The 15,567-nt window shown below is 34.6% G+C and overlaps 1 protein-coding gene and 1 long non-coding RNA gene across 2 annotated transcripts in view; one reads left to right on the top strand and one right to left on the bottom strand.

Moving 5' to 3' along the window:
• The window catches only part of LOC143252330 (A-type potassium channel modulatory protein KCNIP1-like), a 69,846-nt gene that overhangs the window by 6,731 nt on the left and 47,548 nt on the right, over positions 1 to 15,567 (top strand). Inside the window, exon 2 of the mRNA XM_076504297.1 lies at positions 10,972 to 11,203. Coding sequence (XP_076360412.1) covers positions 11,035 to 11,203 — 169 coding nt within the window. The 5' untranslated portion in view covers positions 10,972 to 11,034. The remainder of the gene's footprint in view (positions 1 to 10,971; positions 11,204 to 15,567) is intronic.
• The window catches only part of LOC143252331 (uncharacterized), a 47,848-nt gene that overhangs the window by 817 nt on the left and 31,464 nt on the right, over positions 1 to 15,567 (bottom strand). Inside the window, exon 3 of the long non-coding RNA XR_013028932.1 lies at positions 4,722 to 4,844. This is a non-coding gene — a long non-coding RNA (uncharacterized LOC143252331). The remainder of the gene's footprint in view (positions 1 to 4,721; positions 4,845 to 15,567) is intronic.

Genomic DNA, 15,567 nt, shown 5'->3' with positions numbered 1-15,567 from the left:
AGAACAAATGTAAAGCTGGTATGTCTCATACAAACACATAGGCCCGGCGCAGTTGTGCTAAAGGGAGTCGACCGGTAATCCTAGGGTCGCGGATTCAAATCTCCGTCACAAAAACATGCTCGCCCTTTCAGCCGTGGGGGTGTTATAATGTGACGGTCAATCCCACTATTGGTTGGTAAAAGAGTAGCCCAAGAGTTTGCGGTTGGTGGTGATGACTAACTGCTTTCCACCTAGTATTACACTACTAAGTTAGGGATGGCTAGCGCAGAAAGCCCTCGAGTAGCTATGGATGAAATTCAAAACAAACACACAGAATACAAAGCTTACTTTATCTCTCCCCTTCCTTGTAGTAGTGTATTGGACAGTCCTTGATTCATTCCAAACGTCATATTTATAATATATAAAATATCTGCAACCTTAAAGTATTAACAACTATCAACTGATTCACAGTCTGCACAAATACTTGAGTTGGGTTATGCAGTTATTAATAAGAACCTCGGAGTAAAAGAGGATGTATTCTCACCACACTGTGTTATATCTAGTGCATTTTATATTAGCAAGTTGCTTGACAACATCTTTTACAGAATGAAATGGTTAAAATTTTTGTTCTTTTTCGTCTATTCTCTTTATGTCACAAAACCTAAGAATTAAGGATTATTTAACAGTATATTAATTATTTGTTTTAACATAATCTATTATTAATTATTATTATTTCGTAAATAACCTGAATATTACTCAGAAAATCTCCCAAACCATCATGTTAATCTCCTTGATTCCAGAACTTGTCAAGTGGTCACATCATCAACGTTGTAAAACAAACAACAACATAAAACGACAAAACACAAAACCACATATTTGCACGTATGTGTGTGTGTTTTCTTACAGCAAAGCCACATCGGGCTATCTGTAAATCCGGAGACTTACCGCTGTACTAGCAGAAGGCTTTTTCGCAATGAGCCTAACAAACCTTCGTGTCAAATTTGGTGAAGATCCATCAAAAGGGAGTAAAGCAGTGGCAAAAAAAAGCCCATAAAAATTACAAAATGCAAAACTGAAAATTCGTACATTGCCCTGCACTGACCCAATAGCCTCCAAACCAATTTTTGTGACGATCCATTTACGCCCCTGCAAAGTAGCTTTGCATACAACATACAGAACCATAATATTTATATGAACTTTTGAGTGAAAACAAAGAAGATTGCATAACATTATATCAGTTATACTATATACGCTGACTTTCATACAAAACCAGGGCTCCTAGGTTGACAAAACTTTCACTTGACTTATAATTGCTCATACAATCGACAGAGGTTGAGAGCTTTTGTGCTACTTTCCTCGTACTGTGAAGGTCAGAGCAAACCATGCAAAGTTAAGCTTGAACCCTTTAACTTCTCTGCCCAGAACTCTTGATTAGTTTTATTAGTTACACTCAATAACCACTCATTTCCAGCATTGTTTATTGGTTTGTTTGTGGATCTCTGCTACAATTTTAAGTTCCACAGAACCATTATTTCCCAGATCAGAAAAATTTCCAGAATGACACGATCCCATCAACTGTGTAATGCTGATTTAAGCGTGTTATCCGTATCTTCTAGTTCTTTAAAGCTCATGAACTATTCGATCCAACTGTGGACAAGAAGTCATAGTGTAAGTAACTTACTCTTGTATTATATCTCGTACTTGTAACAACAACACTCCAGTTTCATTACTTCTAGCATCTATATTGAGTAATCATGGATAATCAAGTTCTCAAACCTGCTGTGTCTACCCTGCCTAAATTTTCACTGAAATGACATTAGTACAGCTGTCTCATCACCATATTTGAAGGAGTTTACGACCTTCCAAAGTAAACATCGGATGTTCAAGTGTGTAAACTGAATTGTTTAAATAGACAAAACACTAACTGGCTTAACAGAACAGAGCTATAATTACTGAAAAAAAACATCTCGGTAAAATAACACTATGGCATTGACAGTGGTGTAGAATACATAAACATTATCAATGGGACATTTCTGGTGTTACCAGTTAAAGAAGATAATGTTGCTAAATAATAGATTCCTCACTATTACTGAATAGCAAAGCTACATGAAGGCTACCTACGCTAGCCATCCCTAATTTAGCAGTGTAAGGCTAGAGGAAAGGCAACTAGTCATCACCACCCACCGCCAGCTATTGGGCTACTCTTTTACCAACCTATAGTGGGGATTGTCACATTATAACGCTCACACGGCTGAAAGGGCGAGCATGTTTGGCGCGACCCTCGAACCCGTGACCCTCAGATTACGAGTCAAGCGCCCTAACCAGCTGGCCATGCCGGGCTGTAACTGAGATTAGACATCATAAAGCCACAAATCAGTGTGTTTACAGTCATTGAAGAACTCTAAGTACTTACGGTAATGTATATAAAAATCTTCATTATGTAACCACTAATATAATAATTGGATGAAAATACGGCAAAAAACCAAACAATACTCAGTTACCCAAAGAAGGAAGTAAAGTTCTTAAGTGTCTTAGGTTTAGGAATTTAATTAATTCAGTAACATGAAATTCAAGGACTTTGTTGCTGAGCAACTGCATCCTCCAGAAGTTAAGTACTTTATTTCTTGCTCTTAAATTAACAGTGCTGATCTGTGAATCTAAACATAGCCTCAGTTAACCCTTATAAACTGGATATTGTGTCTGTTGTCTAAAGTGTACCCAAAGGTGCCCATTTCAGAATATACACGTCTTTAGGAAGAGCACTTATTATTATATCTGTGATATTAAATAACGAACATTTTTTTCACGTTGACAGCGCAGGAGCTAGATTCTTCCAGAAATATTCTTAAAAGTTTTCTATTGGTATGACATTAATACAGAAAGAGTTTAAAAATATTTGTGTTCGAATCTCTTGCTAAGTTGCTGTTTAATATTTATACTTATCTTTTATATAATAAATATAATATATATATTATATTTTATATAATAATCTTTTATTATAAAAGATGGTTTGTGATTAGAAAATTAGGAGGATTATTGATGATTTCTTAGATTTACTGTAATTTATTAACCAATATTTAGTTGAAATTGAAATAAGAGTTTAAAAGCACTGGGAAAAGGCGTAGTTATCTTGAAACATGTCGTACTATGAAACCAGTCAGTAACATTCGATAGGAGAACGGAACGTGATGGAATGAAAGAAAACTGGAAGATAATTTCAACATCTCCAATTATAAGTGTTTGATCCTCACTTGAGATTCAATCTGTTAACACGTTATCTTATATCAACAATGTATATAATTATGTGTGTAAGGAAACACTGAAGTAATCGAGAGAAACTTAACACATAGCTACTGTTCAGAAGCCTTCAGTATTTGGGAGAATAATATTTATAATAAAATAATAAATCACATCTAGAAGCACAAGAGTGACTCTAGTCAAGCTATAATAGTGACGTATCACTACCGTGACTGCGCATACAGAACCGAAGTTTTGGACAAAACTGGGATGTTATATATGTAAAAAACGGCTGGTATGGATAGAGAAAGCATTATGTAGAGGAGAGAACAACGTTTCGACCTTCTTCGGTCATCGTCAAGTTCACAAAGAAAGAAAGGGTTACTGACCGGTAGCTAACCACATGTTTGAAGGGAGTTGTGTAACTGAGTGTAGGAATGTAGAGGGCATGCGAGATGTTAGATTATATTTATTAATACAGATATAAAGGTGTTTCTTTGTACTGGTTTATTTTGGGCTTGAGTTGTTGTATAAGTAAGGCTTCTTTAATTTTGCGTTTGTTAATGTTTGTTTCTTTATTTAGTGTCTGGGTGTTTTCTGTGGTTACGTTGTGTTTATTTGATTTGCAGTGTTCAAAACAGGGATGCCATATTGACAATTAGAAATGATGAAACATCACTATTGTTATGCTTATGAACAGATGTAAATAGTTGCACAGCACATTAAAAAACAGTAGCTTTATAGCTGTTTAATATTACGAGGAGTAGTTAGACAGAAAATAGTAATGTTATTGTTATTCTTGTTGATGAAAAACACAGTAGAATATAAAGAAAACCCTTGCTCAGGTACGTATTACTTTGAAATAGTGTTTGGCAATTGTATCGCTAAATAACTTTATTTTAATAGTGTTAAGTAAAAATAAAACATTTATATTAGAACATAGTGTTACTAAACCAAGAATGTGTGTGATAAAAAAAATCAAATCATATGTTTTGTAAGAAAAACATTTAAAAGTTTTATGTAGAGAAAGAAATGGCCTGCATTTTGTCTGATACGAGGACGCGTGAATGGAGTGAAAAGCTAATTCCCATCTTAAGAATGTATAGATACATAAGAAACTAATTGGATCACAGTTAAATTTCATTGAGTTAAAACATATTTAGTTAATTTAAACGTGTTTTAAACAAAAAAATGTAAAACAAACCAAAATTTAATAATCACAGGACAATGCTTTTATCACATCAATATTGAATGTTAGTACATTTTTTAGTGCGTCAAGAGTTATTTTACATAAATAACTGTTTTTAGCTCAACTTAATTTATTCATCAAAGGCTTATTAAGAAAGAAAATATATATACACTATTATATCATAAGAAATTATACATTCCTGTTGACGCATATAAACTATTTAGTTACAATAATGTTACAGGAATATTGCATAACAGAAGTCTGATTTAAGAGGTTGTAAAAAGTGCGAGATTTCAATTTTATTATTTGAACATACCTTATTCATATATAAGGGTTATCTTTTTCCTGGTTTTGTCTTCCAACTTGTTTAATTAAAGTTAATTCTTCTCTTAGGATTTCGAACTTGAAGCCATCACTGTTAGAGGTTTCGTTATTTCTGCTGCAAAAAGTAATGAAGACGTTCATTACGAAACTAGTGCTAATAACATGCGGATATTTTATTCATAAGTATTAAAGACTATATTATCTTCTAAGGTTCCTTTCCTAGAAATTTTAACAATATTTTGAGAGCAATGAAGAAGTTTTAGAATCCAACTATTATCATATTACAAACTTTTACTTGTTTATCTTTAGAATTTCAGCTTCATTTTTCAGTTACAGATTTTTTATAGGGTCAAAATATAATTTTGTTTACAATAATACAACTGTATTGGAGCAAAGACAACAGTAAAATTGCAAATAGATGAAAGCAGTTATTTTGAAATATGTCAAACATTTTCTTTATGGCGAGTTAAAAACAAGATAATACTTTTGTTTAAACATAATATGGTAACACATACTCTACTGTTACAAACTTACCTATTGTTAACATATATGATACTAAGGGCATTTAGTGTCATATATATAAATATATTCCTTGCCTTCTTCCCCTTATGATACTTTGTCTTCTGAGACAACACATGCATACATGCAAGCCAACAGACTGAGTAGCAGCATTGTAAAACAGGATGTTTTTACTTTGTTTAATTAAGATCTGTTTTATAGTTTTGATTTAGTCTTTAGTTTAACAAATGTAACTTTACTGAAAGTCCTCCATCACGTGTAACTTCTGTTTTAAAGAATTTTAAGGCTAACGTGAGTTCTACTTTATTTGTCTTTAACCAACTGGGGAACTTAATCAGGAAAAGGCGAAACGCGTCGATCTGCTTCGTTCTTCAAGTTAGGATGAATATTTTAGTTCCTCTTGAGGTAGTGCAGATAGCCCTCGAGTAGCTTTGCGCGAAATTCAAAACAAACAATCCTCCTGAGGCTGGACCACATACGTTCTTGTTGAGTTGTCCTTTCGTTGAACATATCTATACCGTTCACAAGGTGTCATGTTTAATATTCTACTTACAAGGCGTTACTCTCAACGTTTCTAAGTTGATACTCTGTACGCCATTTTCGGTTATCACAGGCTGCTTTCTTCCCTAAGGTTAGTAATTGAATTTTTTAGACTTAATTACGTGACGCTGTTTAGACCACACTGCTTATAAGCAGACGCCAAGGGATTTACCTTCATCAGCTATTCCTGTGTTATTCCTTCATATTCTTTCACGTTGTTCCAATGCTTTGTACATGTATTAAACATCTGATAAATACAAGTACTGCTTTTTATTCTTTGTCTGCACTAAAATAAATATAAAGCTATGGAAAACTAATATTCGGATTAACACGTCTCTTTTTTTTTTCTTTTCCACTGGGTTTGTTTACACACGTACCAATGTACCAGTGACATTAAATTTATTCCAGTATTATCATATAGTGTGTGTGTGTAATATTCATTTTAAAATCAGAATACAGTTTTTGTTTATATAAAGGCATCTTTTGTTACAAGGGTTAGCGGTTAAAATTTTAAAAACAAGTGTTAGCCCTAAATAAATTGATAGATGGTCATACAAGTTAAGAAAACAATAACAGTGCCATGGTAAAATAACTCCGAGTCCTTTGAATCTTTAGGTATGTATATTTTAAGCTTTTATCATATCCTGATAACACTTGAAGTTTCCATAGTGTTATTTCCTATAATTTGTTATTTCGAATATACCTATTGACATAACTTATGGCCTGGCATGGTCAAACGCGTAAGGCGTGCGACTCGTAATTCGCGGGTTCGCGCCCGCGTCGCGCCAAACATGCTCGCCCTCCCAGCCGTGGGGGCGTTATAATCTTACGATCAATCCCACTTTTCGTTGGTAAAAGAGTAGCCCAAGATTTGGCGGTGGGTGGTGATGACTAGCTGCCTTCCCTCTAGTCTTACACTGCTAAATTAGGGACGGCTAGCACAGATAGCCCTCGAGTAGCTTTGTGCGAAATTCAAACAAACACAAACTTTACCAGTAATGTTTTGGGCGTGTGTATATTTAAAAATACTGTTATAACGCTTTCTTAATACATTTTATTAAAGTCTTATGGACTTTAACGACATGTACAAAATTTTTATTTCACAGTGAAAAATTCATCTACGTGATTCGCTCGTGTATTGAGAGAAATAAGTATACAAATCTGCATTCAAATGTCATTCTTATTTCTCACGAAAAGTGAATTTACCAAAAAACACACTCTTTCAACTAACCAGACTTTAACTATCTACCACAAATACGAAAATATTATACTTGTAGTGGAAAATTAAGGTCTATTTTCCGAGTTCCACTGCTAAGTAAAGTCTCCATACAAATATTTTCCTTCTAGGATGAAGACTGTTTTGTATTGGAAGAGTATATATAACTTTTAAACATCGTGTTTGTTTTCCACTTTATATTTTGTGGAATTTGATTCAAAGAGTGTGTTATAAGAAGTAAAGTTTTGAATCGACATATGATCGAATGACAAAAATAGAATCACTCATCAAAATCATTGGAAGAGTAAGCTTCGTTGTTAAGCGAAAAGCAACATAATGAGTTATTGGTACTATGCCTAACCACAGGTATCGAAACTCTGTTTTTAGCCTTTAAGGCTTCAAATTTATCGCTCAGCCACTGGGGGGAGGGGGAGGGATTGTGTTCCAAAGAACACCATTCTATTGCTTGAATGATACCATGGCTGATACAAAAGTCGATGTGGGCCCGGCATGGCCTAGCGCGTTAAGGCGTGCGCTTCGTAATCTGAGGGTCGCGGGTTCGCGTCCGAGTGGCGCCAAACATGCTCGCCCTCCCAGCCGTGGGGGCGTTATAATGTGACGGTCAATCCCACCGCCAACTCTTGGGCTACTCTTTTACCAACGAATAGTCCCTAATTTAGCAGTGTAAGACTAGAGGGAAGGCTAGCACAGATAGCCCTCGAGAAGCTTCGTGTGAAATTCCAAAAACAAACAAAAGTCGATTAATAGCGAGTCTAATTATTTCAATTTTATTGTATTTTGGTTTTAGTTTTTAGGATTCTGAAAAAATGTTAATCAAATATTCGAATATGAAATTTCTGTTTTAAGGCATTGGAAAAAATGTCTGTTTGAGTGACGTAAGTATCAACTGAACGCATTACCATAAGACAATAATGTTGTTTGAGCATAATCAGGTACCCCATCACTGCGTAAAGGTAACAATAAACGTACATATATACGTATGTCGTTGATTCATTGATCGATTTATTTATAAAGTTGCGTTACATGTAACATAACAAAGTTTGTTCTGTTCATTTATTCACGGTTGTTAACTTCGACAAAGTTAAATCGGATTCAGTGCTTCGAAACAGATGGAATAGATTACATTGTTGGTTCATCGATTACCAAACAACAGCTAAATATTTATCTTTTAAACACGTACGTGGTGTTTTTTTATTTTTTTACTATTCGTTAGCCATTGAAATGTTATTTTTTTTAAATAGACATTCAGTTTGAAAAGGAAATTATTCATATAAGCGTTGCTTTCACAATATGACGTATAACGTTGAAGATAAATATGAACATAAAATGTAAATACAGTGGTATCTCGATTCTCGAACTTAATCCGTTCCAGAAGGCTGTTCGAAAACCGATTTGTTCAAAATCCGAATCAGTTTTTCCCATAAGAAATACTGTAAATTAAATTAATCCGTTACAGGCCTCCAAAAATTACGCATTATGAAGCATTTCAAGTAAAAATATTGCTTATTTATACCTGTGTAATAATACTTACATGCATAAAGTCAACCACAAAAACTATAAACACAATAAGAAAACAATAAATGAAAATTTAACTGCACTTTACCTGTGCTGAGGAGAGTTGATGGCATAAGTGAAAGGTGGTGAGGAACATGGAGAGTAGGAGGGTTATTATTGTTTGGAAGGGGAGTCACCTTCCATAAAAACATCAGGTAACTCTCCTTCTGGGGTTCTTTCTCTTTTCTGTCTCTTTGCACTGCTACAACCTGCTTGAGACTTACTGGACCTGTTTCTCACCAAAAACTTGTCTAATGAGGTTTGTTTCTGCCTGGCACCCTCCCCGTGTCTCACCACACTATGCATGCCACTTCTCTTCCTAAATTTTTCAAACCACCCCCCTACTAGCCTCAAAGGTATCACTTGTATCAGCACTCGTTCCAGGGGTGTTTTTCAGGAGGTCAGCATGCAACTGCTTTGCTTTCTCACAAATGATGGTCTCAGAAATGCTATCACCAGCTAACTGTTTTACGTTTATCCAAATCAACAACAGTTTTTCTACCTCTTCCATTGTTTGTGATCTTTGTTTCATAGGCACTGTCACTCCTTTTGCAACATGAGCTCCTTTGATGACCTCTTTATTTTTCAGTATGGTGCATACTGTAGACTTTGCCATATCAAATTGTGTAGCAAGGTCATACACGTAAACAGCACTCTCATACTTTGCTATGAGATCTTTTTTCACCTCTATTGTGGCTCTAACAACCTTTCTGTTTGGTTTGCTGCTTTTATTATCCTTCTTTGACTCCATGTTGGCTTATTTAATCAGAACATTTATAAAAACAACAACAAAAAAACAAAATAAAAAACGAAAACGTTCACAGCAAGTTATAGCGGGGGTGTGGACTAAGCGACAGGTGCGGGTAAAGTGTTTTGGTCAAGCTTGGCGTGGGCCGAAAATGGTCGAAGGGTCGTTCGAGTCATCAGTCGGGTTATTTCGGGGGTTCGGGCCTCAACAGCTCGTTTCGGGAACCGAGTTTATGTTCGACAGCCGAGACATTTTTTTTTTCAAACAATATTTCGAATACCGAATTGTTCGAGAAGGGAGTCGTTCGAGAACCGAGGTACCACTGTATTACTGTATTGCTCTCCTTGCATTGTATGAAAATATACTACAGCAGATTGCAGTCACGTGCTGATGGTTTATGCTGTGACTGGCTGTTATTCAGCAAATCGGACAATGCCACGCATCAACAATCGTACTATTCCTAGTAGTGTTAAGATCAATGCACACACTGCTTCCTCAACAGAAATTCTGAGCTGTTCATGCTCACTGATATAGAGAAGATAAGTTTAAAAGTAGCAGCAAAAGACAGATTATGGACATTTTATATGGAGAATAAATCGCACAGTAAAGAAAATACAAACAAATGTGAACAAATATAACGAAACTTTATTCAGAAATGTTGCCTAAGTTGTCTAGCTTATGTGATGAGGGTTAAAATTTAAAAAAATTAGGATCCAAGTTTACACAGGGCAAGGACAAAGAACATTCTAATCTGTCATCCAAAGGAAGACACAACGGATGTGCAGTATGCCAGAATCCAACATTGCATATATCACGTATTATTTCTAATGATATATATAATAAACCTCTAACTCATACTAATATGTACATGTACCCATGTCATCTTCTGAGATTCAGTCAATCCTTTTAAACTTTAGTATATGTAACACTTTATTAAACCTTTAATTGCGTAAATGCGAATCGTTGCATTTTAGTTATTTATTTGTTTTGAATTTCGCGCAAAGCTACTCGAGGGTTATCTGCGCTAGCCGTCCCTAATTTAGCAAGTCATCACCACCCACCGCCAACTCTCGGGCTACTATTTTATCAACGAATAGTGGGATTGACCGTAACATTATAACGCCCCCACGGATCAAGGGGCGAGCATGTTTGGTGCGACCGGGATTCGAACCCGCGACTCTCGGATTACGAGTCGAACGCCTTAACCACCAGGCCATTTCGAGCCTCTTATTTGATTTAACTGATGTTTTGTACAAATTATTCGCATTTCTTTTGTATTTTCTAAAATAATGTATTGGCCATTTATTTACTCTCACTGTTCGTGTGCATGTGTCTTGCCTTACATTTTCACAATATTTTCTAATAATGTAGTTAAACAAAATACTATTAATTGTTCAACTAACCACTCGTATTATCAGGTAATAAAATAAAAATTATGTGCTAGACAAAAATTGAGACTTTTCTTTATCTTATATCAAATCATCAATAATAAGATAAATTCATTTAAAGTAATGATCTGATATTCACCATTACATTATTGGTTTATTTAACTTGTTTTATAACTCCAAAAGTTATGCTGACTTTAAAATACAAACGTTGTCTTTGTAAAAGAATTACAGATAGACGTATACCCGTGTCTTTCAGTTTACAGTTATGTAGCCTAATCATCGCAGTTGAGAACGCTGAATAGGAGACACCTGTAACTAAATGACGAAAGAACAACAGAACAATGAAGATGACACCAGCAATCCAATCATATTCTTGAACCAAATCTACCAGCTTCACGATTGGTGCCCTATGGGGGCAATATTTTCTGTTGTTTCTTTATACCAGCGACTGTTGCGGTATTTTCGTCGAGCTTGGGTCGGAAATACTCGTAAGTTTTTTGTTTATTTTTAATAGTATATTGTAAAATGATACATATAGTACAATATGAACTATTTATAAAGTAAAAAAGTGAAATTTTGTATGGTCTTTGGTATTCATGATTATGGTAACTTCAGATGAACAAAACATAATGACATATTTTATCACAAAGTTTGTGTATACTAGATGTAATTCTGCAGTGTCCTCGAAAATGTTCTGTTTCAAGAATAAATTAGGAGTAACAAATGCTTTCATTTATTTATTTTGAAACTCATATTTTACACTGTGTTTAGCCTACCGAGTACATAATCCTTCTCATGATTCATACTCTATACGTTTTACAGTACAGTAATACGAGTGGTTAAAACAGGTAACTCTCAAGGCAGCCTTTGGTCACCCTTTGTGGAAGTAAATTGTTTTAAACCTAACAGTTTATTTTGTTTATTTGTTTTCGAATTTCACGTAAAACTATACGAGGGGGGCTATCTGCGTTAACAGTCCCTAATTTAGAAGTGTAAGACTAGAGTGAAGGCATCCACTACCAACTCTTAAGCTACTCTTTTACCAACGAATAATGGGATTAACTGTCACTTTATAACGTCTCTAGGCTGAAAGAATGAGCATGTTTGGTGTGACTGGGATTCGAACTCGCGACCTGAGATTACGAGTCGAGTGCCTTAACCACCTATTCATGTTGGGCCACTTAAACCTAACAGAAGAAATACAAACTAAAAAGAGAAACGAGAGAAATTATATTTCTTCTCTTGACATTACAGTGTAAACTGTTTATAATAAAGGTTAAAACCAATAGTTTGTAGAAAAAATAACGTATAAAAATATGAATTTATGAATCATATGCGAAAGTTTGGTACAAAAGTCATTTTCTAACATTTTTTCAGAGAATATCGCTGAAAGGTATATTTAAAAAAAACTTACTTCTGTTGTGATATTTTCGAATTATCACAGACATATTTTGCATATTTGTCACGCCACATTTTGGCAAACTTAATTCAGTCTTGAAAACTTTACTTCTCAAGGTATTCGTATTGATCCTTCAGCATTTCCTTTAGTACATCTCGAGGACTCTTTCTGTAATGTGTAACGTGTTTAAAATGGAGTCATTTGAAAACTCTTGCAGCTGTAAAAGACATTGTGAAGCTTTCAATTTTTGTTGTCAGAGTACTGCCTCTTGAACTTCTGAAACAGTGATCGATATAACTTTCACTAAGAGAAGTTTAGATTGATTTCATGACAAGTAGCATAAATCATGATTTTATTTATTTATTTTTTCATTATTAACCTTTGAACTTTGGTGTTGTAGTTTTATAATATTAGATTAAACATAAAATATTTTGGCATTAAAACTCCTACCTTTAACGCAACAATTTTTTAAAATATTTTTATCCATCCATTGTAAATTATCAAAGAAAATTCTCTAACGAGGGCATCTCGAAAGAACATCAAATCCCCTTTTTTGTAAAACTAAACAAAAAAAATACCATTTGATTCTCACTGTCCAATTGACTTTTTTAAAAATTGACTGCTTAGTCTAGATTCTTAGCTATTTGAATCCTAATGTAAAAGTCTTTGTAAAGATACCGGCAACTTGTAGATATTAAAAGAGTTAATGATTTTAACCTCTCTATGGAGTTTCACATTTATTAAACGGACTCCTAATCCCTTAAAATATTCAATACAACATTTTAATCTCAAGGCTTACGAAGAATAGAAATTATCAACTGACTGAAAAAGTTGATTTATTACAATCATAAAAATTTAAAAGCATTAAACATAATTAATTAAGCACATAATAGAATACAGACTAACTTATCTTCAGTAGTAAAATATTACAACTTCAGGCGTAAGAGTTTCTGCGTAAATAATTCAAATAAGACATATTTCAGAAATAAAACGGCGCAGTCGACAACTGTTTTACAATTCGAGTTGTTGTTTTTTTTCTGGCAAACAGGATAAACTTTCCAGAATACATTATATTTTTAATATGGTTTGTTGTTTTGCATTTCGCACAAAGCTACTCGAGGGCTATCTGTGCTAGCCGTCCCTAATTTAGCAGTGTAAGACAAAAATCAACGAGACAAGATGAAGTAAAAAGTGTATTATTGATGATTTGTTGTCTGAGGAAACATTAGGGGACAACACACTAGTGTCCCCACTAGCAATTCGGGGTTGAGTGGTAAAGATAAGTTAGATACAGCTTAAACTCAAACAAATCGAGCTTGAACAATCTCGTATTGAAGCCGAGAATGAACTAGTTCGTATCGAAGCTGAAAAATAAATTAGGCTTAATGAAATGAAAATTTGACTCAACTTTGATCGACCAAGGAAAAATTAAAGCTTTGAACTTAATCAGTTAAAGTATCAATGAAAACGAAGTTGATAAACGTTTCCAACATTTTAAGAAGGTTGCGCAAACCATGGAATGGCTCACAAACAAATGGTCATTATTATTATTACAGTGTTTTAACTAGTAAAGCACATGAAGCTTGTGCCACTTTCTCTCTAAATAACTGTACCAATTATGATAAGATTAAATTAGCTATTCTCAAAGCATATGAGTTAGTATCGGAAGCTTATCGCCAAAAGTTTCGAGGTTATCGCAAGCAAGATAATTAACCTTATATAGAATTTACGCACAAAATGAAATTTATTTTGATCGATAGTGTAATTATATGCATATTGGGAATAGTTTCGACAAATTAAAACAGTTATATCTAATTGAGGAATTTAAACACTGTACAAGTGACAACTTTAAAACTTATTTGGATGAAAACGGAGTTGAAACACTACAGGAAGCAGCTATTCTTTCCGATGATTACATTTTAACACATAAAACCATTTTTCATGAAAATAAATTTATACTATTTCAACTAAAATCTGTATATGTTCAATCCTCTAAAGTTGAAGATTATTCTAAAAAAATCCAACTTTTCTAATTTAAAATCTTCTGATGGTCAGGATTAAACCTCATCAAAACTATCAAGGCCTGTCTGTTATTGTTCAGGGTATTGAGGGTGGCTCTGTTAATGTTACTATTCATAACATTTATTTAACATCATTTTTTTGTTTTTGAATTTCGCGTAAAGCTACACGAGGACTATTTGCGTTAGCTGTTCCAAATTTAGCAGTGTAAAACTAGAGGGAAAGCAGCTAGTCATCACCACTCACCACCAACTCTTGGGCTATTCTTTTGCCAACGAATAGTGGTATTCACTGCAACTTTATAACGCTCCCACTACTGAAACGGCGAGGATATTTGGTATGATGGCGATTCAAATCTGCGACCATCAGAATACGAGTCGAGCGCCCTAACCACGTGGTCATGCTGGGCCTATTTAGCATCAGACCTAGTTTCGGGAGCAGTTGTGATTTGAGTAAGACCTACCCTGCCAGTTCAGAGTGTATCATTATTGTTGGAAAACTGTTTGACTGGGGATAAAAGTTGTTGTTTAAACTAAAATGGTTAACGAGCCGATCACTGTTGTTGTTGTTGAAGAGAATCCAAATGTGTTTTTTTCATGTGCTGTGACTTGAACTCAGGCTAAGAAATGAAGCCAAAAATGTATTCAAAATATGGTTTTAGAGATTTGTCTCAGAATTTTTTTGGATCCGACGGGGATCCTATGGATGAGTGTCCCACTGACAATTCCTCTTTAAGTGACAATGATGAGTGTTAAGGATCTGGTTCGTCTGGTGAAGTTCGTTTGGCTGAAAGTAAACTGGTCGCTAAGAGAGAAAAGAATCCACAAGTATCTTCACTATTTAAATATCCACTCCAAGAAGATGAATTGGCGAAAGTTTCAAATGGTTATTTTTTTTCAAATATTGCATGCTTACAAGAAAATGGAGACTTCCAGACGTGCCAGCTTCAAGGACTGGCTTGTAGTTTATTAAATGAATGCTTCGAAAGCATATCGCTGTGAAGTATTGAAAGTTGCCCATGAGTTCCCATGAGAAGTCACTTGGGTGTTAACAAAACATGAGACAAAATTATAAGACATTTCTTTTGACCAAAAATTAGGTAAGACGTTCCTCAGTTTTGTAAAACTTGTCATGCTTTTTAGTTGCTCAGGAAACATAACCACAAAATTTCTGTTTCTCCTTTGAAATCTATCTCACCTTTTGAATAACCCATCAGTCATGTGAAAGTAAATTGTATTGTGAATTGTCCAACTCCTACCAACAAGAAAAGATTGGTGAGAGTTTTGGGAATGGCTGGTAATTACAGGAGGTTTTCTTAAAAGTTTACTAGCATCACTGCACCATTAGCAAACCCAATGAAGAAAAACTAAAGTTTCAAGTGGTTTGAAACATATCAATCTTTATTGTGCACTTACGCTGTCCTAATGACACTTA

The sequence above is a fragment of the Tachypleus tridentatus genome, chromosome 6 (genome assembly GCF_004210375.1).
Source record: "Tachypleus tridentatus isolate NWPU-2018 chromosome 6, ASM421037v1, whole genome shotgun sequence".
NCBI lineage: Eukaryota > Metazoa > Arthropoda > Merostomata > Xiphosura > Limulidae > Tachypleus > Tachypleus tridentatus.
The sequence above is the reverse complement of the archived record's forward strand: the minus strand, read 5'-3'. Positions and strand labels throughout refer to the sequence as shown.